Raw genomic sequence first — 27,094 nt, 5'->3', positions numbered from 1 at the left:
ATTTTCTTTTAAAAAGATAAATATAAAAAGGAGGTGTTGTATGCTTTTATGTATATATTTATTTATTATTATATAATTTTGAATTTAATTTGAAATTGGGATAAGCATTTGTCAAAATTGAATTGAGTTTGTTGAAAAATCAAAAATAAAGAAAGATATTGATTAAAAAAATAAAATTATGAAAAAAATGAGAGTCTAAATAATGCATTATATGTTTATACAATATTAAATATAAATAAAATTAAATAAAAATAATAATTTTAAATAAAAATATAAATTAGTTATAAATATGATTCAATTTAATTTTAACAAGAAGAACCAATAAATAAATTGAATTGCAATATAAAATATGATTTTAAAAAATTAATATATCTGAACACTTCAACATTTCTTGATAAAAATTAAAAATATAAAATATTTGTAGTTTTACAAATAATCTTTATTATTTATCAATTTTACTGTAATATTAGATTTAGTCAACACATTTGTCAATAATTTATTTTTAAACCTATATAAAATAAAATTATATTTCATTTGGGTTTTTTGTTTGCATTTTAGTATTTTTAATATTACTTCTGATTTAATTCTTATTATAAAAATATTTTCATATCAATAATAATGTCAATAAATTGTAACAAATAATTTATAAATATTTTTACATATGAAACTTAAATATAAACTTTTTTAATGTAAGAACTGAACTAAAATAATTCTTTCGAGCGTGTGGCGTTCTTCGCTAAAACCCGTAAGTAGATGATCTAACCCCTCGCTGCTGGTGTTGCTCTGGTGTTGCAGGATAACGAAATCCCTTCTTCAGTTATTGAAGGACACTCTCACTTCAGTTTAATGTCTAGCTCTTCTTCCCTCCTTCCTCTACTCTAAACTCAATCATGCACTCCATTCTCTCCCCTCCTCTGCTTCAATCACAACCACCATTTCGATTTGCACACTACCCACCTTTCACTTCGATTCTTCCTCTTCCAAATCGAAGATTCATCCCTAACTCCCGCCAAACACCGAGAAACCCTCTCTCTCTCGCTTCCGGTACTTCACCAATAAGTTTCGCCGTTAACTATGCGCCCTCCCCTTCAGAACCGGAGACAGAAGAAAACGACAACGTTTTGTTGAAACAACTCGTTCGCGCGCTGTTTTGTTTCGCGGTTGGTTTTTCCGCTTTGGGAGCACTCCGAGCTCGTCCTGCATTTGCAATTGCAGCTCCATGGGGGTTTTTGGGGAAACGAGGAAGTGAGAAAGAGAGAGTGAAGAGTTATGAGTATTCGGATTGCACTGATAGGTTGTTGGAGACAGTTTCGAGTCTGTTGAGGAGCGTGGATGAGGTTAGGCAAGGGAATGGGGACATGAGCATGGTGGAGGAGGCGTTGAAGGCCGTGAAATCGAAGAAGGAAGAGTTGCAAAAAGAGATTATGGGGAGGTTTTACCCGAGGTTGAAGAAGTTGAGGAGACAAAGGAACCCATTGTGGGGACGGTCAGGGGAGATTATTAGCGAGATATTGAAGGCGAAAGGGGAGTATGATAAATTGAAGATGAATGTAGTGAATGAGAAAGAGATGGCAAGGATGAAGGAGTTGGAGCAGAGGGTGGGGGTGCTGGAGGATGAATACAATGCGGTGTGGGAGAGAGTTGGTGAGATTGAGGACCTGATTTCGAGGGAGGAGACGCTGGCATTGAGTTATGGGGTAAGGGAAATCTGTTTCATTGAGAGGGAGTGTGAGCAGATGGTGGAGAGGTTTAAACAAGAAATGAGACGCAAGGGCGTTGAAAGGTAACATGCCTTGATAACTTGAATCAATGCATTCTTATATTGTGTTTTGTTTGTCTATTTTTTAATGCTCATTGCAATTTTATCATATGATTCTCTTGGTGTGATAAGATGAATGTGGAGATCAGGGTAGGATTGCATGTGGACAAAGTTTTTGTGCCACTTGAGTCAAGTGCAACTGTTAAGGATGGGCATTAGAATTTTTAGGCTGTAACTTATCTACCCTTAGAAGATTTTAGGTTGTTTGATGCCTCCTATTATTATTATTATTATTATTATTATTATTATTATTATTATTATTATTGCTTTTTGTCTTTGATTTTACCTGGCCAAGGGACTTAATAGAAGTGGGAAGTTGCCTTTAAATTTTGACATGTGTGGGATTTTATATCTTGAAAGTTGAAATTATGTTTGAGCTGGAAAATCTTACAAATAAAGCCATATAACTCTGTTTCCATCTTAATCTATTTGACTGTGTTGAAATTTGTTGTCAATTTTGGATGCAACAACTTAATTGGTTACATGATCTGTTATGCAAGTTAGTTTTGGTTTAATACCTTGGAAATAGTATGTCACTATGCAAACATTTTGTCATGTGGTTGCAGTTTGCCTACTGGCTCAGTTACCAGGCTCTCAAAAATTGTTATTCAGAAAGATTTGGAAACTGTACAAAGAAAACATGCCGAGCAAATACTTCTTCCTAGCATTTTGGATGTTGAGGATCTTGGCTCATTCTTTCATCAAGACTCTATAAATTTTGCTCAACGTTTACAAAGAAGTCTTAAAGACTCCAGGGAGATGCAAATGAATTTGGAGGCTCAGATAAGAAAAAAAATGAAAAAGTTTGGCAAGGAAAAGCACTGTATTGTTTACTCACCAGAAGGAGAGGTCATTAAGGGTTTTCCGGAAGTTGAGTTAAAGTGGATGTTTGGAAATAAGGAGGTTCTAGTTCCTAAAGCTGTTGGTCTCCATTTGTACCATGGTTGGAAGAAATGGCGTGAAGAAGCTAAGGCAAATTTAAAACGGAAGTTAGTAAAAGATGCTGAGTTTGGCAGACAATATGTAGCTGAAAGACAGGTTCCATTTCATTTTTCCATTGTATTTTTAGTGATGCATCAACTGTATTGTATATGTTTAGTATACATGTTTATAAAATTTAGTTTTTCTATTTGATATTTTAGACAGCAAAGGACCATATCATGGGTTCAGACTTAACACATTGAGTTAGCTATTTTAATATTTGATGTCTAGTTTCTTCAATGACATTTTGAGTAATATTGGCATCAAATCATGACTAAGGGAGCACAACTGAATATTGTACAAGTGATTATGGTAGCACATTTTTAGTGATCTTCACATGCACAAAATAGTACTCAGTATTATTTACTCACCAGAAGAAGAGGTGGTTAAGGGTTTATTGAGTTTGTATCGTCTGTGAATGATTCTCTTCGGAATTGTAGAAACACAAATGTGTCATAAATACTGCTAAATTATTATCATGGGGATTGAACTGGTCAAATTGAGATGCAATTCATTCCTTGTTGTTTTCTGTCAGCAGGCATTAAGTGGGAAAAGGCTTGGTTGTTATTTTCTGTTATTAGTCATTGCTGTGTTCTTTTACTACTTACTACTTGTCTATTGCACTGCAGGAAAGGATTCTTTTGGACCGAGACAAGGTAGTGTCAAGGACTTGGTACAATGAAGAGAAAAATAGATGGGAGATGGATCCAGTGGCTGTTCCTTATGCTGTCTCAAAAAGGCTGATAGAGCATGTCCGCATTAGGCATGATTGGGGTGCCATGTATATTGCATTAAAGGGGGAGAACGAAGAATTTTATGTAGACATAAAGGTTACGTAAAACTGTATATTTTCTATTTATTATTGAGAAATATATATATTTTTTTTTGTGGTGATTATTCAATATGCTTTCTTTCTTCAGGAAATTGAAATGCTTTTTGAAGGTTTTGGGGGTTTTGATGGGCTGTATATGAAAATGCTTGCCTGTGATATTCCAACAGCTGTTCATCTAATGTGGATTCCTTTCTCAGATTTGGATATCCGCCAACAGTTCCTCTTGATATTAAGTGTGTCTAATGGGTTTTTGAGTGGCTTGTGGAATTCTGGAGTTGTTGTGAATGCGAGAAAATGGATATTGAAGAATATTAAGGATACAACTGATGACATAATGATGTTGACAGTGTTTCCTATTGTGGAGTTTTTAGTTCCTTACCCGGTATCGTCAAACTCAGAACGTGCCTTTGCTAATTCAGGTGGTTTTAAACAATAAATTTTTAAATCCTTTGTTGTCATTATGATACAGGTGAGGTTACAATTGGGGATGGCTTGGCCAGAGGAAATATTTCAGACAGTTGACTCCACATGGTATTTGAAATGGCAATCAGAGGCAGAATCAAATTTTAAATCCAGACAAAACCACGAACCAGATGAACAAACTCAATGGTTTCTTTGGTTTTTAGTCAGAGCTGCTATATATGGGTTTGTTCTGTTTCATGTGTTCAAATTTATGAGGAGAAGAATTCCAACTCTTCTTGGTTTTGGACCCTTGCGAAGAGATCCAAATAGAAGGAAGTTGCAGCGAGTGGTATAAGTTTGTTCTTGCATCTGGTCTATGTTATTTTTTAAATTTCTGCCTAATTTTATGATGGTTTTATTATGGTATTGCATTGTGTAATACTCTAGTTAGTTAAACTGATTGCTTGCCATTGAAAAGGAAAATATTAAAACTGTAGAAGCCATGGTCTTATTGTGGGCTATTTCAAATTTGCTTACTGGACTGGTAAAAAGTTTGTGCTCATTTGAATTTAATTGGGTTCAGATTTCAAACAAAGCCTTATAATTTTCATTACAAAGTTTGTGCTCATTTGATATTATTATTTCTAGCAAGTTCTTTAATATGAAAAACATGTGGTCATTTTATTGTTAAATATGGTAATTATAATTCTTTTGTTGCAGTACTATTATCCTATATTTTCCATTTTTACCAAACACACCACAAACACACATATATAAAATTGTTGGGCTAAGTCAGTGTAGTTTGTAATTGTTGCATTCATTCAGCAGCTTCTGTTAGATGGAATTTTGATCTGCGTCGCGTATTCCATGGTGCAACTTTTAACTAAGTATTATTACTCTGTTTTTGCTATCTTGCAGAAGTATTACATTAATAGTAAATTGAAAAAAATCAAGCAGAGGAGGAAGGCTGGCGTTGATCCCATAAAGACAGCTTTTGAAAAGATGAAGGTTAAAAGAATTGATTATTTTCTGTTTTAATACTGGACAATATTCTCTTTTTGGAAAAAACTTTGAGACATATAGCTGTTCTGCAGAGGGTGAAGAAACCACCAATACCATTGAAGAACTTTGCTAGCATTGAGTCTATGAAAGAGGAAATCAATGAAGTTGTGGCATTTTTGCGAAATCCAAAGGCTTTCCAAGAAATGGGTGCGCGAGCACCTCGGGTATGATATTGCATGAAGATATTTTAACTTGACAAGGCAGTGTTTTCTTTTTTCCTTTCTTCTAATTCGAATATATTCTTGCAAAATTGTGATGTAAGCATTTTCCTTATTAAATTTTATATTCTTCCTGCTCCCTTGTTATTTAATACAGACATTTTGTTTTCAATAGATGAAACCTTGAAATTACTCAAACATGCTCAGGTGACCCCAAGTTATTTGGTTCAATTAAGAGTGAGAAAAGCTATGGGATTTTAAGTCAATAATTCTTATTAATTTTCTTTCACCCAACAAGGCAACAACTCCCATCTCTGATTAGAAAAATGTGGAAAAAAAATCCAATCAATTTTCCATGCTTTTCTGTATGCTTCATTCAGTGTTAATTTCTTTTGTTTTCAATGAATTTCATGAATTTACTCATAATAGATCAACAGAAAGAACAAACCAACACAGATTGATATACTGTTCATTCACAAGTTCCCTGCTTTCCTTTAATTCCATTAAACTCTTCATTGTCAGCTGTGCCGTTTATATAATATATGTTAACCTGCTTGAATAATACCCATTACAGCGTGTTTGGTTCAAAGGAGGAAAGGGAAGGGTAGGAAAGAGAAGGCCCCTTTGTTTGATTTGGTTCTAGAGAAGGGGAGGTTCCCCTTGTCTGGTTTGCTCGGGGAGGGAAGTGAAAATATGGGTAATATATAATTATACTATTGTAATTTGTATATATTAATGAAGGGGATGGGAAGTAAAATAAAATCTCTAGGCAATAGACAGTCCAAAAAGTATGACTATTTTCCCTCCCCTCTAAATCCCCCCAATATTGGTGGGGAGGAAAAATTGGAGGGGAGAGGTTTAAGTGCCCTTATTTTCCCTCCCCTCCAAATTTCTGAGACTGACTTTTCATTAATCTTTGATCTGTAGTGTATTTGGTTCACAGATCAATAAAAAGAAAGATTTATCCATTTTGGGGTCCTTAGGCCATGTTTGGGATTTGAGTTTAGGAGGGGAGGGAAGGGGAAGGGATGGGTTACGAGTGGTTAACCGTCATTTGCGAGTTGCTTAATTAAGAGGGGAAGGTTTTGGGGGTTTTTCTAAACCCTCCAAAACCCTTCTAATGCTAGTTTTTTGAGTCCCCCCAATCTGGGTGTTTTTTAGGAGTTTTCTCTCTCTTACTTTCTCATACTCTTTCACGATTATGATTATAACTTTTTTTTTAAAATATTAATTTTTCAAGTGAGAATTTTTTTAAAAATTTATAGAAAATAAAAATATTAATTTTAAAATTATTAATTTTTTGAGAAAGAAAAATATTTACTTTTTATTTTTTGTAAAAATAAAAAATATAAATAAAAGATATAAAATATAATAATATCATTTATATAATTAAACCCTCCATCACCTTCCTTTCTCAATATTAAACATCCAAATAAGGGAAGGGTTTAACCTCCTTCCCCTTTCAAACCCTTCCCTTCCCGCTCCTTCCAAACTTCTAAACAAAGCCTTAGATGCCCATGTTTTATGTATACAAGTTGCTTTGTGCTGGAACCTTGTCATATGCTCTACTTATTCATGGTGGTAACAAAACACATAACAATAATGTACAATCTATTATGGCATTGTAGTTAAATAGCTTTCTGCAGTTCTGCTGGCCCATTTTGTCTCTATTAAGATCCAAAGATAGAAATAACGATACCCTGAGTGATTCGGTATTTACAGGTACACCCCAGCCCCCGCCAACAGCCAGCTTCTAGGGTTTAGTTAGGTCATTTCATTCTCAATTCTACTTTGATATGCTATCATAGCCCATCCCATTCTTGTTGTCGGGGCATGTTAGATGTTTAATCTAGCAAATTTCACTTCTGATCTCCGGTCTTTGGCAATCCTCCCTTGTTTATAGAGCTTTTGGGTGGAATTAGGCATAGTTTGTTCTCAATTCTAATAATCTCATAACAACATAAATTTTTTGTTGAATGTCTTTACTAAATTTTGCTGACGCAATCATCATATACCAACTACTATTGCATGCACTTTGGTTTGAAAATACCCATATCAACTCCTGGGAGTTGTTGTTTCCTATATTGCAGGGCGTCCTTATTGTAGGTGAGAGGGGTACGGGCAAGACATCTCTAGCATTGGCTATAGCTGCTGAGGCTAAGGTGCCTGTTGTTGAAATCAAGGCCCAAGAATTGGAGGCTGGGCTGTGGGTTGGACAAAGTGCATCCAATGTTCGTGAATTGTTTCAGACAGCTAGAGATCTGGTTATCCTTCTTAAATTACCTAAATATTTATTTTCTGCCTTCTTTCTTATCAGCTTTTATGTCTGCATAATTATCCAAGTCAAATAAGTTGAGAGTCAGAAGTAAATGTACAGTCCGCAAGAAAGAAAAATGGTATAAATATCTATTAATATGAACTTCATATGGTAAAGTTTGATATGCTTTTGTCACTATGCATTGATATGATGAAGTCAGTCATTTTATATTGTTATACGTTTGTTCTGATAGTTATATAAGTCAAATCATGTTTATATGTGTATGTTTAATATTGTCACTCTGGGAACTGGACCAAACTGGAATGGCTGGTCCAATCATCAACTAGACCCACTTCTGGTTTGTTTACCTCCCAAAGCCTGAAGTGAGTTCAGACCTGGTCAAAGTCAGGTTGAACCAGAAATAATAATAAAATATGAATTTATATATTAAAAAAGTTAACATTGTTAGATGTAATGTTTTGCTACTTATCTATTTTCCTTTTTTTTAATGGTTGGACCAATGGTCAAACCGATTGTACATTGAACTCCTCCATGATTTGATGTCCTGTTGTTTTTTGGTTTCTATTTATGCTTGCTATCTAGTTGTCTGGTTGAATAAGTTTTTTAATTTTTTTTGAGTCTGAGTCTGTCTCCTCTTTTTTTAATTTGTTTTTTTGCTATTTGTAGTCTCCTGTGATAATATTTGTTGAGGATTTTGACCTGTTTGCTGGTGTACGTGGCACTTTTATCCATACCAAAAATCAAGATCATGAAGCTTTCATCAATCAACTGCTTGTAGAACTTGATGGGTAATTTGGTTTTTGCTTCTTTTGACCTGATTGAATATATGGTCATATGTAAGTAATAGCTGAACAGTAGTTGTTATACCATGCAGGTTTGAGAAACAAGATGGGGTTGTGTTGATGGCTACTACAAGAAATCTTAAGCAAATTGACGAGGCCTTGCAGAGGCCAGGTCGCATGGATAGAATATTTCATCTTCAAAGGCCAACACAAGCAGAGAGAGAGAAAATATTGTACATGGCAGCAAAGGAAACAATGGATGATCAACTTATTGATTATATAGACTGGAAAAAGGTTTATCCTACATTCTCTTTTTAAAATAGAGCATTTTTTTTTTCCAGTAAAACAGTGAAAGTTCAACTAGGGGGATTATAATACATTCCACATAAGAGAAAGGCAAGATACAATGAAGAACAAAAAACATGTTTATTGAGAAAGAAGAACGAGAAACATGGATGAATTTGTGTTTTGACTACACACCAGAACATATATTTATAATAGGGATCATTAATACAAAATATACAATTACATAGTTACCATAATTACAAAGATACTATTGATTCAATACAAAATTATACAGGAATTCCTCTTTAAAATAGTGAAATACAATAAATGTTTCAACTAAAAAATGGAAATCTATATCCTAAAATAATGAAAGAATATGTGGCAGTAATTAACTACCTAAAATAGGCTAAATAAAACAGGAAACAGAATAACTGTATGATAAACCTATTTACAGAAATGCATTAAATAGAAACTTAATGCTCTTTAGTGCCCCTGTTGACACTCCCTCTCAAGCTGGCTTGAAGATATCCTCCATAGACAACTTGCGGATTATGTTGTCAAAGTTTTTTTTGGGCAATCCTTTGGTTAGGATGTCTGCTGACTGTTCTGCAGTGGGAACGTAGCTTATACAGATCTGACCCTTTTCTATTTTCTCCCTAATGAAGTGTTTGTCAAACTTCACATGCTTGGTTATGTCACGTAGAATTGGGTTGTGTGCAATAGATACTGCAGATTTGTTGTCGCAATACGGCTTTATTGGTGAGGAACTGTAAGCTTTCAATTCTTGTAGAAGCTTTTCCACCCACAATCCCTCACAAATTCCATGAGCCACTGCTCTGAATTCAGCTTCTGCCTTACTTCGTGCCACAAACTCTTTTGCTCCTCCAACTAACCAGATTTTCTCCCACAAATGTGCAATAACCTCATGTTGATCTTCGGTCTGTTACACTTCCAGCTCAGTCTGCATCAGTATAGGCTTCTATCTGAAGATGTCCATGGTTTTTATAAATTAGTCCCTTCCCAGGTGATCCCTTCAAGTATCTTAGGATCCTAAAGACTGCCTCCAAGTGTTTAGGTCCCAATGCATGCATGAATGGGCTTACCATGCTTACAGCAAAGAAACTGAAATATTCTTCCTTCCTCCACTGTTTGCTGATGGTATTTGGCATCACCAGTTGACTTCCACATATAAGTGTTGAAGAGATCAAGGTCCTACCAAATCCGCTTCAAGGAATGGAAGTAGCTCATTACATTGTCACCTCCCTGCTGGATTTCTCTGGCTTGCAAGGTGAGTTCATAAATCTGAGATTTATTTTCAAGGTTAGAATACATTTCTGTGACACTGTCCCACAAGTCTTTGGCTGTGGAGTAGCACATATAATTGCTACTAATGTCTTCCACCATTGGAGTTCACCAATCATGTCATAACCATAGAGTTTTCAGCGTCCCACACATCATACTGTGGGTCAGTGGTGTTTGGCTCAGATTTGTCACCAATGAGGTATCCAATCTTGCCTTTGCCATGGATGTACATCTAAATAGATGGGGACCACCGAAGATAATTTGACCCATTGAGTCGAAAGGATGTGATTTGAAAAGAGAGACACGTTGTGATGCCTTGGGAACAATATTCTCCTTTCTCTGATTATCGCTGGTGGTTGAGGAACTTTTAGCCATGAAAAATAGAGGCACAAAGATCGTGCTCTAATACCAAGTTGAATTCTATTAGGAAATCTATATCCTAAAATAATGAAAGAATATATGGTAGTAATTAACTACCTAAAATAGGCTAAACAAAATAGGAAACAAAATAACCGTATGATAAACCTATTTATAAAAAATATCTAAGTGCATTAAATAGAAACTTAATGCCCTTGTTGATACTCTCCCTCAAGCTGGGGCATATAAATTATATGCACTAAGTTTGTCGCATATATAATTAATTTGACGACCTCTTAATGACTTGGTATAAAGATTTGCTAGTTGATCATGAGAATTTACAAAGCTAGTAGTGATATCTCCAAATAAAATCTTCTCTAATCAAGTGATAGTCTATCTCAATATGTTTAGTTCTCATGGAAAATTGGATTTTATGCAATATTTAAAGTTTCCTAATTATCGTAAATAAGTCATCTGTTTAACTTCCCCAAATCTCATTTTTTTTGAGTTGTTTAAGCCAGATAAGTATACAAGTGACTAAAGCTATGACTCGATATTCTGCTTCTATACAAGACCATACAACTACACTTTCTAAGAAACTAGATTTTCACCAATAAGAATGTAATAGTCAGATGTAGACCTCCTATCACAAAATTATCCTACCCAATCTGCATCTGAATACCTGACACCCTGAGTATGTCATTTGTCTTCATGTAAGAGACTTTTTCTTGGAGCTTCTTTAATAAATTTCAGAATGTGCATTACTGCATCCCAATGTCCATCACAAGGAGAGTTAAGGAACTAACTCACTACATTGATTACGAAAGAGATGTCCAGGTGAGTAACTGTCAAATAGTTTATTTTTCCAACAAATCTCCTATACCTTTTTGGATTTGAAAGTGGCTCCCCCTGACTTGGCAAAAGTTTGGTGTTAGGATCCATTGGAGTACTAACAAGTTTGGCCTCATCAATCTTGTTTCCTCTAGGATATCCATTACATACTTCCTTTGGGAAATCACAACACCATTCTTGGATTATGTTACCTCAATCCCCAAAAAGTATCAAAGTCTATCAAGATCTTTTGTTTGAAAGCATTGACAAAGGTATTGTTTTACTTATTCAATGCCATCGTGATCACTTCTTGTTATGACAATGTCATTTACATACAGAATTAAGTAAATAAAATGAGGTTGAGTAACGATAAAAAAAACAGAGTGATCTACTTCACTTCAAGTCATGCCAAACTGTTGAACCGCCATTTTGAATTTGTCAAATCATACCATTAGAGATTGTTTGAGACTATAGTGGGATTTTTGGAATTGACAACAAACCTAGGCGGTTGCTACATATAGACTTCTTCTGCAAGATTACCATAAAGGAAAGTATTCTTAATATCAGGCTTGAAAAGAGTCCAATGACGAATAACAACCATAGGTATGAGTAGCCAAACATATGTCATTTTAGTTATAGGGGAGAAAGTTTCATTGTGTTCCAAGCCAAATATTTGTGTATAACCTTAAGTCACTAAACGAGCCTTAAGGCGATTAATCTTACCATCAAGACCAACCTTGATCATATAGATCAACTTGCAACCAACAAGAAACTTCCCAGGAAGAAGAGGAACAAGTTCCCAAGTACCACTATTCTGAGGAGCATACATTTCATCAATTATTGCTTGTTTCCTATTGGGATGAGAGGAAACATCACCTATAGACTGAAGAATAAAAACAAAAGACAAGGAAGACAAACAAGTATAATTGGAAGAAAACAAATAATGGTAAGTCAAAGAAACTAATAGGAGAGATTACAGGTAGAGCATATACCTTTACAAAGAGCAATGAGAAGTTTAGTTTTAGGAGGCAAGCTTGGAGGAGAGGTGAGTGGCACTGCAAGCGAGTCAGGTAGGCTCATCAGATTTGAGGGTGGTTGCCAAAAAAGTTGTCGAAACTGTACAAGCAGCAGTTCAGTGTTCAAACAGCTGAAAACTGAATATAGAGAACTGTTTTTGGGAAAAAAATTGCACCAGCAAGCAGTGGGCCCATTGGGTAATCACGGATTAGGGTTATCCTTTGTTAGGCTCTAAATACCAAGTTGAGAAAGAAGAACAAGAAACATAGGATGAATCTGTGTGTTTTTACTACACAGCAGAATATATATTTATAATATGAATCATTAATATAGAGTATACCGATAAATAGTTACCATAATTAAAAAGATACTAATTTCCCTATTCAGACAGTGACTTAGAAACTTAGCAAACACACCAGATGATCCAATGTTCTTAGGTTATTTACACCTAGTTTAAATTTTCTTAGGTTATTTACATCTAGTTTAAATTTTCTTAGGTTGTCTACATCTAGGTTATTCACACCAGATGATCTAATGTTTGTAGGTTATTTACATCTAGTTTAAATTTTTGTTTTCTTTTATCAATAAAAATGAGCTCTTGCTCCCTATATGGCTGTTGATGCCTAGTTTTTTCTTGGTGTTTAATGCTGCTTCAAAAATCTTTCCCCCCTTCTTTCTACAACGCAAGACTTTATTAAGATAGTGGAGGAACAAAAAAAAGTAGAGGACAAGCATTACTGTTAAAGCAACTAAAATTCAATCACAAAGAGAGATGGGTAGGTGCACATTGGGTAAGCCTATTGAATGAGTATACTTTAGCTGAGCCTATGAGTGCAACTAAATGATTGAAAGTGAATGAACATTGACAATGAGAATGGAGGATACCAAGAATGGGGGAACTAAGGAACTTCACTGAGTTCATAACTGATGACTAACATTTTGACAACATAACTCAATCAACAAAGAATTAGTCCAACAATGTATAATCCTGATGTACTTGGTTATAAATAAGGTTTGTTGCTACACTTGGAGTTTGAACTCAAATATCTTTTATTTTCAGGTTGCTGAGAAGACGGCTCTTTTACGACCTATTGAATTAAAACTTGTTCCAGTGGCTTTGGAAGGAAGTGCCTTCCGGAGCAAAGTTCTTGACACAGATGAATTGATGAGCTACTGTGGTTTCTTTGCAGTAAGAATTTGCTGATTATGGTACTTTATTTTGACAATAACTTAAACAGGAAAATGTTAACTTTTTTCTGTTGGGTCCATCAGAATGGGTTACATATAGTTGGTAGTTCTCCGGAAATGCCTTCTACAGTTAATAGTCAACAGTTCTTAAGTTTGTTTATGGCAATAAGATAATGAATATGTTATTCTTCTTTCCGTTTTTTTTTTTTTTTTTTTTGCAAATTTTCATTTATTCGTTTCTATCAGGAACTATAATGAAGCAAATTGAAAATGAATACACTACTAATGATCCATTTGGATGGGAGGAAAGAGTCGGGGGAGAGAGAGAAATAAGGAGAAGTGGAGAAGATGATGTGTTTGGATGTGTAAGAATTAGGGGGGAAGGGAATTAAAAATATGTGGGGCCCACCCAAAATGGGGAGAAGTGAGAGGGGAGAGAGAGGAGGTATATAGGCTTGGAGGATTTTTTTTTTTTTTTAATTTTTAAAAAAATATTAATATAATATAAAAAATTAAAATAGTTTTTTATTAAGAAAACATTATAATAAAAAAATTAAAATTTTGGGGTTAATTTTAAATTTTTTATAATTATTTTAATATAATTCAGTTATTTCTATTTACTTATCTAAACTAGCAGAAGAAATTTTTTATCATTTCTTTCTTTCTTATTTCAACTCATCCAAACATTAAATATTTTCTACTTTATTTCTACTCTAGTTCTCATAACTATTTCTTTCCTCTCTATTTCACCTTTCATAAAAATGCAGCCTAAATAACTATTCTTTCTACCTTTTGTTATCTGGAGACTGTAATCGATCAATTTGTTTTACAGCCATATTTTATGTGCATTTATAAAGCTTTTCCTGAAGGAAATGGAATTAATTTTTATTGTTTTTTCTTAGACTTTCAGTTCTATGATTCCTCCATGGATGCGTGAGATCAGAATATTCAAGAAGTTGAGCAAATCGTTGGTGAATCATCTTGGACTAACATTGACAAAAGACGATCTGCAGAATGTTGTTGATTTGATGGAGCCATATGGCCAGATAAGCAATGGGATAGAGCTTTTGAGCCCTCCACTTGATGTAAAAAATTATCCTCATCTCCACAATGCTTATTATGTGGTCAATGTGCAGCTTTGCTTCATACATATTTTTATAGTATAATCACTTGGTTTCTTCTTCCATTTATTTGAATGTAGTTGCAGTCTGAGTTTTCTGTTTTAGAAGTTGAAAAATAATTGACTTATGTTGCTACAAAAAATAAGTAAACGATGTTTTTTTTGTTGTTCAGTGGACGAGGCAGACCAAGTTTCCACATGCTGTCTGGGCTGCAGGCCGTGGTCTTACTGCTCTTCTTTTACCAAATTTTGATGTTGTTGATAATCTTTGGCTTGAACCTCTATCTTGGCAGGTTAGCCATATGCACTCTTGGATACCCTTTTCAATATTATAGCAATCCATTTTAGGTATCAAACTTTCTAGTCTGTGCTCCATTGGCCATCTCTACTGCTGTTCTAGTGAGGCTTTCTAGTCTGTGCTCCATCTAGCTTCTATTATTTGCTATTGCACAAATTGGGCAATGACAGCTGGATGCAGAGCCACGAGATCTACATTCTATGTATATAACTTGGAGAAACTAGCCTACAAAAATGTTTGACAATATAGTGAATACACTCTTCAACGCAATTTTCATTGTCCGGAAAAATTCATGTGGGGTTCACTAAATGATGTGGGTCCAAACTGTCCAAACCCTTGTTAGGATCTAGTTGTAAGATATGAGATTTGAGTCACACATTGAAATATAGAATCCTAGTGTGGGATTTATAAGGCCTTGAGATCTACTTCAATGACTAACTTTTGTAATGTAATTGTCCTTGCTAAGAAACTTAGGCCTATCTCATTCTCAAAAGCTAGCTCATAGGATAAGGACTATCCTTACCCTTATAAGGAGTATTCTGGCTCTAGTCTTAGCAATGTGGGACATCTTAATACACTACTCCTCACGCCTAGGACTGAACATCTAGTTTGTGAAATTTGCAAGACTGGACATCTGTGAGCAGTCCAACATTCAAACTGGATAGACTCTGATACTATGTTAAGAAATTTGAGTCTAACTCACTCTCAAAAGTTAGCTCATAGGAGAAGAACTATCCTATCCCTTATAAGGAGTATTCTAGTCCTAGCTAATGTTGGACATTTTAACACTCCTAAAGTTTTCAATTGGTATCAAAACCTTCCACCATGTCTGATGTGAACAAGCAGCGATCTTGACTTTGCTTGAAACTAGTCAAGGGGCTAGTGCATAATCATTCTACATAGGCACTAGGGCTGTGCAGCGTGGTGGGATGTTAGGATCCAATTGTAAGCTATTGAACTTGAGTATTGGAAGTATTAAATTCTAGTGTGGGATTTATAAGATCTTGGACTCTGCTTACCATTATCAGGTATGGTTCTCCTAAAGTTCTTATCAATATTAAAGAATGTGTTGGTAACATTCTTCTACTAGTCAATGCTTTGTTTGTTAATATTCAACAATAAATATGTGAAAGTGATTTTGAAAGAGTGAAGTTCTTAGCAGAATTTTACGGAAGTGAAGTATTTTTTGTTGGAGTTGGTTTTTCTGTCCAATCAGCAAAAATCAGGCTCTAAATTAGGATATTATTTGTTATTATTATTAAGATTCTGTCTCATTTATGACAGGATTAAGTCAATTGTAATATTCCTAAAATAGAATCATGTGAATATGGCAGGTAGGAAATCTAGGATTCTGTTTTTATTAGTTTCCTATTTTTGCACAAGTCCAGTTACTCAGCCTATACATATATAGCCCTATGTAACCTATTGAATTAAGGAATGGATGATACCTTTCCTACATTATATTAGTGCAATCTGATCCAGATGTAGGTTTCTTCGATATCATCCATGGCTGAGGACCACTGACCCAAAACCTAAGGCAAGAGAGGGACTCACCCACATCCCAAACCTACTATCCTGCCAATTACTGGCTAAAAGCTGAATGGTCAGAACTACACTGAGTGGGCTAGATCTGTCTGAATTTACCTTCAAGGAAAGGCAAGGAAGAGTACATCACTGGTGAGTCCAAGAAACCAGAAAAGGAGGATCCTAGTTACCGGAAATGGGAACTCAAGAATAGCCTTGTAATGTCATGACTGTTGAATTTGATGACCAATGAAACTGGGGAAAACTTCATGAACTATGGCGCAGCCCACAAAATCTGGAGTGCTGCCAAAGATACCTATGCCAGTGTTGACAAAACATTGGCAATATTTGAAATCAAAAGCCTCCTCCATGATCTGCACCAAAGTAATTCTTCAGTCACAGAGTACTATCATACCTCACCCAGTTCTGGCAGCTATTAGATGTTTTTGAGGACATCGAGTCGAAGTGTCAAGAAGACCAGAAACTATCCAAGAAACCAGTGAAGAACCACATCTACAAATTTCTGCTACGTTTAAATAAGAACCTTGATGAAGTACAAGGAAGAATTTTGGGAAAAAAGCCCCTTCCAATTATTCGTGAGGCATTCTCGGAGGTGAGAAGAAAAGAGAGCACGAAAAGAATCATGTTGGGTGTCCCAAACCAGAATCAAAACATTGAAAGCTCAGCCCTTGCAACCTTGGTAGTCATAATTGTGTGTTGCCTCATAAAATTATGCGATTTTATGATCTTCATCACTGTTTGTACTAGCTCGATTGCAAGATTGAAAAACAGTAAGATTGGGTGGGCCTTTTTACCAGCTAGATATAAAAAATGCCTTTCTGAATGGAGATCTTGAAGAAGTCTACATGAAGATTCCTCTCAGGCTAAAGACCCCAGAAAATTGTAGCAACGTGTGTAAGCTTTGAAAGACCTTCTATGGTCTCAAGCAGTCTCCGAGAGCATGGTTTGATCACTTATCCTGAGTAGTGAAGAACCATGACTTCACTCAATGTCAAACTAACCATACTATGTTCATAAAGCATGCAGGAGATGGAAAGATGGCATCATTCATTGTTTATGTAGATGACATCGTCATCTCAGGGGATGATGAAGAGGAGGTTCTGAAGCTGAAAGGGTTCCTTTCAAGTGAATTTGAGGTCAAGGACCTTGTTCATCTTAGGTATTTTTTTGGGATGGAAGTGGCTCGCACAAGGCTGTCAAAATCAAGTTTCAAGGTTGGAGCTGAAGGAGCTTGTAGATCGTAGGATCAATGGATCGTAATACAACTTGTAAAATTAAAATAAAATTAAATACATATTTATATGAATAAAAAATTATAAGGTCCCTTTAAACACAACTCAAAAGTTATACACAATTTTTTACCAAAATAAAAGCAACACATCATGAAGCAAAAAACACTATCACTAGTAACACTTGAACCAGCCTTATTAACACTGTCTATATTACTGTTGTTTCCACTCGTTGCCATCTTTGTAAAGCTAAAAGTAGAATACACAGCAACAAGAAAGAGACAAAGCAATAGAGCAACACAAAGAAGGAAAAGGCAACATGCAAAGCTGTAGAGGAATGCAATACTAACGAAAGGAAAAGCAGGGAGGTAGAATCAAAGAACACAGAAGCAGAATGGCGAAGGCACGAAACCACGACCCACAAACACACAGTCGAGCTTTTAGAGATGTTAGGGAGAAGAGTAGAAATGTGTAAACAACCTGGGAGAGGCATAGTTGGTTTTCAAAAAGAGCCTAAGTTATGGTTTTTTAAAAGTCGGGTCCGCCATTTGGAGTGTGCTGCTCCAATAATTTAGAGCTTTGACACGACACTCCAGGCCACTTCGAGGAAACAGTGCCAATGCAATGCGCAAATCACTGAAGAGTGAAAAAAGTGCTGAATCATGCAATACAATGCTCCAAAGCACGATTTTGACAACATTGGGCTCCCACAAACTGTGGTATTGTTATATCCCATAGGAAATATGTGATAGATCTGCTAAGGAAAACAGGGATCCACAAACCAGTAGATACTCCTACACGACCTGATATATGCTATCTAGTTAGCTTGGTGAGTTGGTTCATGAATAATCCCATAGAAAACCACATGAAAACTGTCAACTGGATTCTACAGTACCTCAAGAAGTCCCGTGGAAGAGGACTACATTTTAAGAAGAGTACTAGCCAGAAAGTATAAATCTTTAAAGATGCTAGTAGGGCCAGGTCTATAACAAACCATAAGTTAACTACAGGATACTGCTCTTTTGTGTGGGGAAATCTAGTAACTTGGAGAAGCAAGAACCAATCAATGGTTGCAAGCAGCAGTGCGAAAGCAGAGTTTAGGGCCATGGCTCATGGTATTTGTCAAGGGATATGGCTTCATCTAATGCTTAAGGAGCTGGGTGTGCAACAATAAGGCAGCTATTAGTATTGCAAAAAATGCGGTCTATCATGACAGAATCAAACATGTGAAAACAGACTGCCACTTTATCAAGGAGAAGATCGATAGTGGAAGTGTGTTTACTCCTTCAAGCCAACAAACAGCAGACATGTTTCTTCCATTCCTTTATGCTTCTTTGGCATTGCTTATTTGTGTTTATTTTAGCTATAAAAAATAGTATCTTTTGCTCCTGCCTCATTTGTTTGCTTTCACCTGTCTGGCCTACCATTTGTTGCTAGATGTAGTCAGTCCCTTCTCAAGTATTAAATCTTGATTTTGCTGTATAACAACATAATAAAGACTGCATGAACTTGATTTTTGACGAAGTGGCTCTATATGAAGCCTATTGTGATCCCATATTCTCCAAATTTGCTTAGTCAGTGTGGTAGTTAGAGTTCTTTCAGTCAAGGCCAATATAGGAAATTATAAGTGACCTGTTTTATTACCCAAAAAAGGCTGAATTGTCTTATTTACTTGATTAATGATAGATTCTTAACAATTATACAGGGAATTGGTTGTACAAAAATCACAAAAGCAAGAAATGAAGATTCCATCAATGGGAATTCAGAATCTAGATCATATCTTGAAAAGAAGCTTGTGTTTTGTTTTGGTTCTTATGTTGCATCCCAAATGTTACTTCCTTTTGGGGAAGAAAATTTACTTTCTTCATCTGAGATACAACAGGCGCAAGAGGTTGGTTTAATTTTCACTTGGTGCAGCTAATATATCTGCTTATTTTTTGTCTTATAATTTCTTTGGAAAGGATAATATTAACCAAAAAATGTTGCGAGTATAAAATTTTCTGATCATTGTTTTATTTACAACAGATAGCTACACGAATGGTCATTCAGTATGGGTGGGGACCTGATGACAGTCCTGCAATTTATTACCGTAGTAATGCGGTATAGACATTCTTACATGCATTTCAACTATTATTGTTGAATTAATAACTTTTCTTTTATCTTTTTCGTTTTTCTTATTGTGTGGGATTGAAAAATTAGATTGAATAATTTGGTATGGTGGTGCTTGAAGATTACTTTTAACGCAACACATTGCTATTGTCTTCCTTTCTCGAAGGCCATTAATAATGTTCAATATTGTAGAGATTAAGAGAGAAAGAGCATAGAGAAAGAGACAGATTAGTGTGCTAGAATTGGATACTCTACAATGTGTAGAGACCTTTATATTTATAAGGATACATATGTAACTCTAATGGGATAAGTCCGTTATTATAATACTAAAATAAATCCTAATCCTAATACGTCTATTCTAACTATTCATAACAAATATAATTAAAAAGATTATCTTTTCTTAGCCAAAAAAGATTACTGAATTGCTAATTGAGCAAGTACACTCCAACTTATACATGAGGAGAAATAAATAAAATGGTAAATGATGTACAATCTCCCAGAAGAGCTAGGTGATCTGGAATTTGAGATATATAATGTAATAAGTGTGATTGAACTTATTTAGTCCATGCTCCATAAATTTTAAGGTTTTTGAGATTCATGCATTACTTGCTCAAAATCTACTTAATCCAATATTTTTTTCATGTCATTGAGATGTCTAAAAGCTAATGGGCAATATAATTTTCCAATAAATGAAATTATCAGAATACTTTGTTGTCATTTATATTTTCCATAATTTGGAGTGTGAGATGTACATGATAGTCCTTACAACTCAATGGTTGTATTGACAGAGTGAGTGGCTGGTACAAGTTTTTCATATGCCTTCAATGTCAACTGGTCCCCTCAAATACAATTATATAACCATTATCTGTGAACCAGTTGCTGTTCTGATTTGGCAAGTAGGTCCAGTTTTTAGAATACTGGCAGTGGCTGTGATTCTTTAATCTGTTTTTTTTTTTCTAATGATTAGAGAGTATTGCTTTCTGAATCTGATAAACAGTACTTTTGTTTGATGGAGTTATGATCAAATGAACTAATGGAAGGTTTCTATGGCTAATGCATAAGAAAGGAGAAATGTTTATAGGCTTTGCTTTATTTATTTTATATTAGGATATTGTAAACTTTTCTTATGTTCTTTTTGCTGACAGGTTACGGCATTAAGCATGGGAGATGACCATGAATATGTGATGGCTGCTAAAGTTGAAAAGGTAGCCATACGTTAGTAAAAGCACAACTTCTTATATATGACAACATCTAATTTAATCTTTTGTGACATTCCTAGATGTTCGATTTGGCATATATCAAAGCAAGACAAATGCTGCAGAAAAATCGCCTGGTACTGGAAAAGATTGTGGAGGAATTACTTGAGTTTGAAATTTTGACTGGAAAGGTAATGATTATTAGTACCCGAGATGCTGTATTTTGTATTTTGTCCCCTTTCATTGAGATTTTTGGCAAACATCTGGGTTCACGTCTTTCAAAGTCTTTTAATATATAAAGCAACATATGTATTTTTCAAATTTTGTCAAAGGTGCTCATTTTTTTGTTGTAAATTCATATCATGCCAATACAAAGAATATATTGGCTGAATTATTTAATATCCACAATTTGTGATCATTTTTGACCCCTATGAAGATCTAGATTTATGAATTTAGGGAAAGCTACCCTTCCGAAAGCTTACATGGTTGTTTGCTATCTCTTATCCCCTTTAAAATCTAAGAGTAGCAGTAATATATCATATCAAAATTCCACTATTATATTGAAGTGACTGTGCAGTGGAGCTCATTTGGTGCTTGTCTAATTAAGGATATATGGCCCCTATTGTTTTCTCCCACAGTTCCCTTTTGCAATATGTTGTTTCATGTTGGGCATGATGAAAGTCATTTATTGATTGTTTATAACACGATTAACCATCCCCTTCTAGCAGGATTTAGAAAGAATTACTAAAGATAACGGTGGAATCAGGGAGAAAGAGCCGTTTTCTCTTGGTGATGTTCAAGCTAGTGAGGTATATGATTATTATCGCTAAATGAGTCGAAAGAATTCATTTTTTTATAGAATGAATAAAATTTTGAAATTCATATTCAATAATTTTATTCTGAAAACTCTGGATCTTCCAATTATTCTGGTAATCCTACAGGAGTGCATACTTTTTTTCCTCAACCTTGCCGCTTTATATGAAAGAGTGCCAATATTAACTGTCCCGGCCTCTTGATTTTATTGGTTGTAGTTGGCTTTAACCTATGGATTGTTCTTTATCAGTGATATTTTGATCTACGTAAATTTAGTTTGTGATGGGTGGTATTAACATACCAATTGCCCAGCACATCTATCTACAGACCAAAATCTCACTAGTGTTTCTTTAACTGTTTTCCAGCCAACATCTGGAAGCTTCCTTGAAAGAGGAAATGCATCAGGAAGTGCTCTACTAGCATCCTAGATTAGGATAGTACGTGCTATACTATTATTCATTTTTATTATATTATTCATTTGTACTTGCATAAGCACGCATAGTTTAGGATATACAACGTACTATACTATTCTGATGCCTGTGTTCGTTGGGATGAGAAGACAGCAGTTTTCCTTCGTTTCTTGATGTCAGCCAGATCCCAATTTGTTTTCCTTAGCATTGTAACATGAATTGTTTATTTTAATGTTCTTGGACTTTTTATCGTATACACCAGCTTTGTTAACATTTCCTTAGTACTTTGAAGATACGAACATATCCACCGAACTATATGTAATGGTTGTGATTGTATTTTTTTCCATTTTGCTTTGATTAACTAGGAATATCAGTAAGGACACATTCAGTCTGGGAATAAAAACACAACGGAGTCAGATAATTTTCAATTTTTCAATTTGGAAAATTTTATACAAATTCGAAATGAGTGCAGCTTAATTTTTGTTATATAATTTAGATAACTGCTTTCATATTACGCTGCCGCATTGACATGGGAGGCATCGAAGGCATTCATTCCTGCATGTACTGTGCCGACGATTGAACTAGTTAAAAAACTGACGCTATAATGGAGTCAATTGGTTCTGAAAAGTCGTGTTAATAATGGAAAATGGTCAGTAAGTAAAATGACATTACTGGGAGTCAATGACTCAATATACAATCTTTATGCGCATTTAGCTACTTTTATGGTGGATGAATATTGGTTCTGAAATCCCCTTTCCTTCTTCAATTGAGAAAGAATATAGGAACAAAACCTTATCGAAAAATACATGTTTCTGCTATGGGCTAAAAGCTGGGTCCCAATTCAAACTACGAAATCAGAAGCTGTGGGGATTCAAAATGTTAAACTAAGCTCGCTGCTACAGAAGACTCACTACTGGGGAAGAGGTAAAGATCGTTGGCTTTTCCATGCTACTACTGTCTTGTTCCCCATTATGGCAAACACTTTTCCGTCTTGGTTTTGCCTCTCCAAGCATTGTGATGATGTCCCTCATGGATGGTCTTTCCTTGGGAAGCTTTGTGGTACATAGAAGTGCAATACGAAGTACAAGAAGCATTTCTTCTTGGACATGTTTGCACTGAGTAGCTATAGTAGGATCCAGTGCTTCTAACAAAGCTTTGTTGTTTTTCTTCTTCCTTATCCATTCGACAATGTCGATAGATTCTTCAAATGCAGGATCTAAAGGCATTTTACCAGTTACGAGCTCCAAAAGTACCACTCCGTAACTATATATGTCAATCTTTTCGTCAACCTTGAGAGTGTATCCATATTCTAAAATCAGAAGACATGAACATTATATTAATTTTTATTTATTGCCTCACTTTCACTTGTTTGAGCTAGGAAGTTACGAAAACAAAAGTGGGCCACAATCTGGACACTAGAGCACATTATTTATTTTCGGTTGTTATTAATATGCACATGATTGCTACTATATGATAGCAAATTAGAAAATAAACACTAACCTGGTGCGATATATCCATATGACCCAGCAACCATTGAAACAGTCTCATTCTTTTGGATCATCATCCTTGCCAACCCGAAATCTGCTACTCTTGGCTCCAAATTTGCGTCAAGGAGTATGTTGTTAGACTTGATATCCCTGTGAATAACTGGTGGGTGACAATCATGGTGGAGGTAGTTGAGGCCTTGTGCAACTCCAAGAGCTATATTGTACCTTGAGACCCAGTCAACAAGCAACCTTGCTGATTGTTCTCCATGCAGGGCTGTTCCAAGATTCCCGTTAGGCATGTACTCGTAAACCATCATCACATCCCTTTCATTGTGTACATACCCCAACAGTCTTACAATATTCCTATGCCTAAGTCTCCCCAGAAGTTCCACTTCTCTTAATACATCATTGCCATTTTCTATGTCTGTCCTTGACCTCCATAGTTTCTTCACGGCTACGGTTATGTGAGGTCTATGTATTTCAGCTTTGTACACAATACCTGTGCCCCCCATGCCTATGACATTTGATTCCTTTATGCAAGTTAGGATGTCACTACTAGTGAAACTGATCCTCTGGAATGCTACTAACCTCCAGGGCCAATCTTCATTGCTTTGTTTGAACCAATCATGGATAAAATTATTATACAAGTACCATCTCTTGTATACCCATCTACCACCAAAATATACAGCACCAAGAGAGAAAATCACTGAAATGCCTGTCAAAAAACCAATGATGATGTGTCTGATATGTGAGCTCCTTCGCTGGCGTGTCACAGCCAAACTGGCAGAACATGGAGGGAGAATGCCTCCACAAAGGCCTGCATTTCCAATAAGATCATTAGGATTTATGGTCACCAACATCCCATTTGAGGGTACAGGGCCTTCAAGTTTGTTATAAGACAGGTTCAGCATTTCTAGAGCTGGGGAGCTGCCAAGGTTTTCAGGTATCCTGCCAGTCAGTGAATTGTTGGACAGATCAAGAACAGATAAGGTGGGCATGTTTGTGATTGATTTGGGGATTCCACCCGTCAATTCGTTGTTTCGAAGGTTAAGGTTCACTAATTTTTGACAAGAAGCAATACTTTCTGGAATTGTGCCAGATATATGGGTGTTTGAAAGATCCAGCACTGAGAGAGATGGACAATTCTGGAACTCGTCAGGGATGTTTCCTCCAAAATTGTTGTGAGAGGCAATGAAGGTTTGAAGGGTTGGAATAGAAAGAATATCTGACGGTAGAGATGACTCAAGGTGGTTCCAAGATACATCAATGAAAGACAGTGATGTGGATGAGGTAATATCTGTAGGAATTTGCCCAGTGAAGTTGTTCTTTGCCAACTCCAGCCGTTGAAGGCCCAGGAGGTTTCCAAATCCAACTGGAATAGTTCCAGAAATAAGATTGTTCTGAATCCGAGCACGCACCAGAGACGAACAGTTTGCAAGTCCACTTGGAATGGAACCAGTGAAGGAATTGTTGAAGAGGATTAGTTTAGTGAGATTGCCTTTTGTGCACAAACCTGGAGGGATCTCCCCTGATAAAGAGTTAGAGGACACATCCAACCACTGCAAAGGAGAGTTCTGTCCAAGGTTTAGTGGCAAAGGACCTTGTAAAGAATTTTTCCATAACTCAAGCACCTGTAAATTTTTCAATTCTCCAAGCTTCTCTGGTACAGGACCAGTTAGTTTGTTGCTCATCAAATTTAAGAGCTGAAGATTTTCCAATTTAGTAAATTCTTGCGGAATCTCTCCTGAGATCTGATTGTCAGAGAGGTCCAAATATACCAGTGAAGTAATGTTGCCAAATTGAGGTGGTATTTTTCCTGCGAATTTGTTATGATACAAGTAAATTACGGTGAGTTTTTTCACCTTACCCAATTCAGGTGGAATTTTTCCACTGAGACCGCCTACAGCCAAGTCAAGGTATTGAAGACTGGTCAAGTTGCCAAACTCTGAAGGGATCTCACCTTCAAACTCATTGTATCCCATAATCAATGTCTCCAGAGAAGTAAGTTCCCCTAAATATCCTGGAATCCTCCCTGTGAAGTTATTGCCTGAAAGGCCTAGAAATTTGAGTTTCTGCAAATTCTTAAAACTCCTGGGGATTGAACTTATAAAATAGCCCCCTCGAAAATCAAGACTCTCAAGCAATGTTGCATTTCCAATATCTTCAGGAAGAAAGCCCGAAAAATCATTGCTTGATGCGTTAATTGATATCAGTCCTGCAGCTCTTCCAAGACCAGTGGGAAAGCTGCCAGTGAAGTAGTTCTGGCTCACATCAAAGCTCTTCAGAGAGGTGAGGTTGGACAGTGATTTGGGCAGTGATGAAGCAAAGTTGTTACAGCTTATGTTGAAAGAAGATAGGCTTGAAAGGAATTGAATATGGTCCCAAACACGACCACTAAGGTTCATGTTCGAGAGGTCAAGACTTTCCACCAAACCTTTAGAGTCGCAACCAACTCCAGTCCAGTTACAATGGTATGAACCTTGCTGTGTCACATTGCTTGGTAGTTGCCAGTCCTTCAGATAGTTCATTGGATCAATGAGATTGGATTTGATTGAGAGAAGAGTTGACAATTCATCATCTGCAGCAAAAACAAGAGAGAGGCCAACGTAACAATAGAAGAGCAGAAGGTGGGTTTGCATTTTGGTGGTTGTTCTCTGTGTTGGTTCCTCTTAATCTTGTTGCATTTTTCAGGGCAGGGAACAAGGAACTAAGGGGAGGCAAGGGAAGGTTCTTCTGAGTGATAAATTAGTTTATAGTTAAGCTAATAAGTGACAGACAACTGATGAGGAAAAGGATAATTAGTTAATTGGATATACGTGGGTACTTGGGATCTGAACCAGCTAATCATGTGCAACTGATGACTGTCAATCTTTGGACTCATTTGAAATCTCCTAGACATCATAACATGCACAGAATGTGTTCCAAAACTGCTTCAAATAAGTCAACCCAAGTGAGTAATTTAACTGCCCGTAATGTTCTTTATTTTGGCATTCCGCAACTTCGCATATTATGTTGTATTGAAGGAGAGATAGCACTCCGGAGGGGGCAAAAGGTAAAATATTTTCCTTATTTTAAGGTATTTCAGGACACTGTTCAACAATAAGCACATTAATTAGAGATTATCAGTCAAACTCCGAATGCTCTCTTCTCTGTGAGAATGATCATAAAAAAATTGTTAGTTCAACATTAACTGGACCATTGTCATAATGTACTCTTCAAAACATTTTCACTGAAGTAGTTTACCCTCACTCGCACACATTGTATTTTCAAGAACAACAAACACATTTAAATACATTTTAATACACTATCATGAATAAATATTGTATTCAAGGATGATAATGGATATCACAACCTTGACTATTTTAAACCCATTCTCAAACTTAATAAAAAATATTTTCCTCAGTGTAGGATTTTTTTTCAATTTTGATAGAGTTAAAGTTAGGTTTAATCTTTTTATTATCAAATTTTCAAATCTATCCCAAAATTTACCCTTATTTTTAGGTGAGGATAATATTGATCTAAAATATATAAACAGTGAATCAGTTCAATTTGTTATAATTTGACCTTAAAATAAATGGTTAAACTTAATAGAA

The 27,094-nt window shown here is 35.7% G+C and overlaps 2 protein-coding genes across 2 annotated transcripts; one reads left to right on the top strand and one right to left on the bottom strand.

Annotated features, from left to right (window-relative positions):
• The first annotated feature begins 698 nt into the window (after nt 1-698).
• On the top strand, nt 699-22,358 carry LOC113871965 (probable inactive ATP-dependent zinc metalloprotease FTSHI 5, chloroplastic). The gene is made up of 19 exons (XM_027509067.1): nt 699-1,783; nt 2,386-2,857; nt 3,430-3,630; nt 3,721-4,014; nt 4,102-4,383; nt 4,953-5,042; nt 5,129-5,260; nt 7,345-7,518; nt 8,199-8,320; nt 8,407-8,608; nt 13,167-13,295; nt 14,197-14,379; nt 14,588-14,707; nt 19,192-19,377; nt 19,512-19,586; nt 20,741-20,800; nt 20,875-20,982; nt 21,520-21,600; nt 21,970-22,358. The coding sequence occupies exons 1-19, from the start codon at nt 891-893 to the stop codon at nt 22,030-22,032; spliced, it is 3,867 nt and encodes a 1,288-aa protein (XP_027364868.1). The 5' UTR covers nt 699-890; the 3' UTR covers nt 22,033-22,358.
• A 307-nt stretch (nt 22,359-22,665) lies between these two features.
• On the bottom strand, nt 22,666-26,255 carry LOC113873668 (leucine-rich repeat receptor-like protein kinase PXL1). The gene is made up of 2 exons (XM_027511905.1): nt 23,515-26,255; nt 22,666-23,323 (listed from the first exon to the last, which is right to left on the bottom strand). Exons 1-2 carry the CDS (start codon nt 26,138-26,140, stop codon nt 22,911-22,913), a joined length of 3,039 nt encoding a protein of 1,012 aa, XP_027367706.1. The 5' UTR covers nt 26,141-26,255; the 3' UTR covers nt 22,666-22,910.
• Between the last annotated feature and the right edge of the window lie 839 nt (nt 26,256-27,094).

The sequence above is a fragment of the Abrus precatorius genome, unplaced genomic scaffold (genome assembly GCF_003935025.1).
Source record: "Abrus precatorius isolate BTA unplaced genomic scaffold, Abrus_2018 Scaffold7, whole genome shotgun sequence".
NCBI classification, from domain to species: domain Eukaryota; kingdom Viridiplantae; phylum Streptophyta; class Magnoliopsida; order Fabales; family Fabaceae; genus Abrus; species Abrus precatorius.
This window is presented reverse-complemented; position numbering and strand designations above follow the sequence as displayed.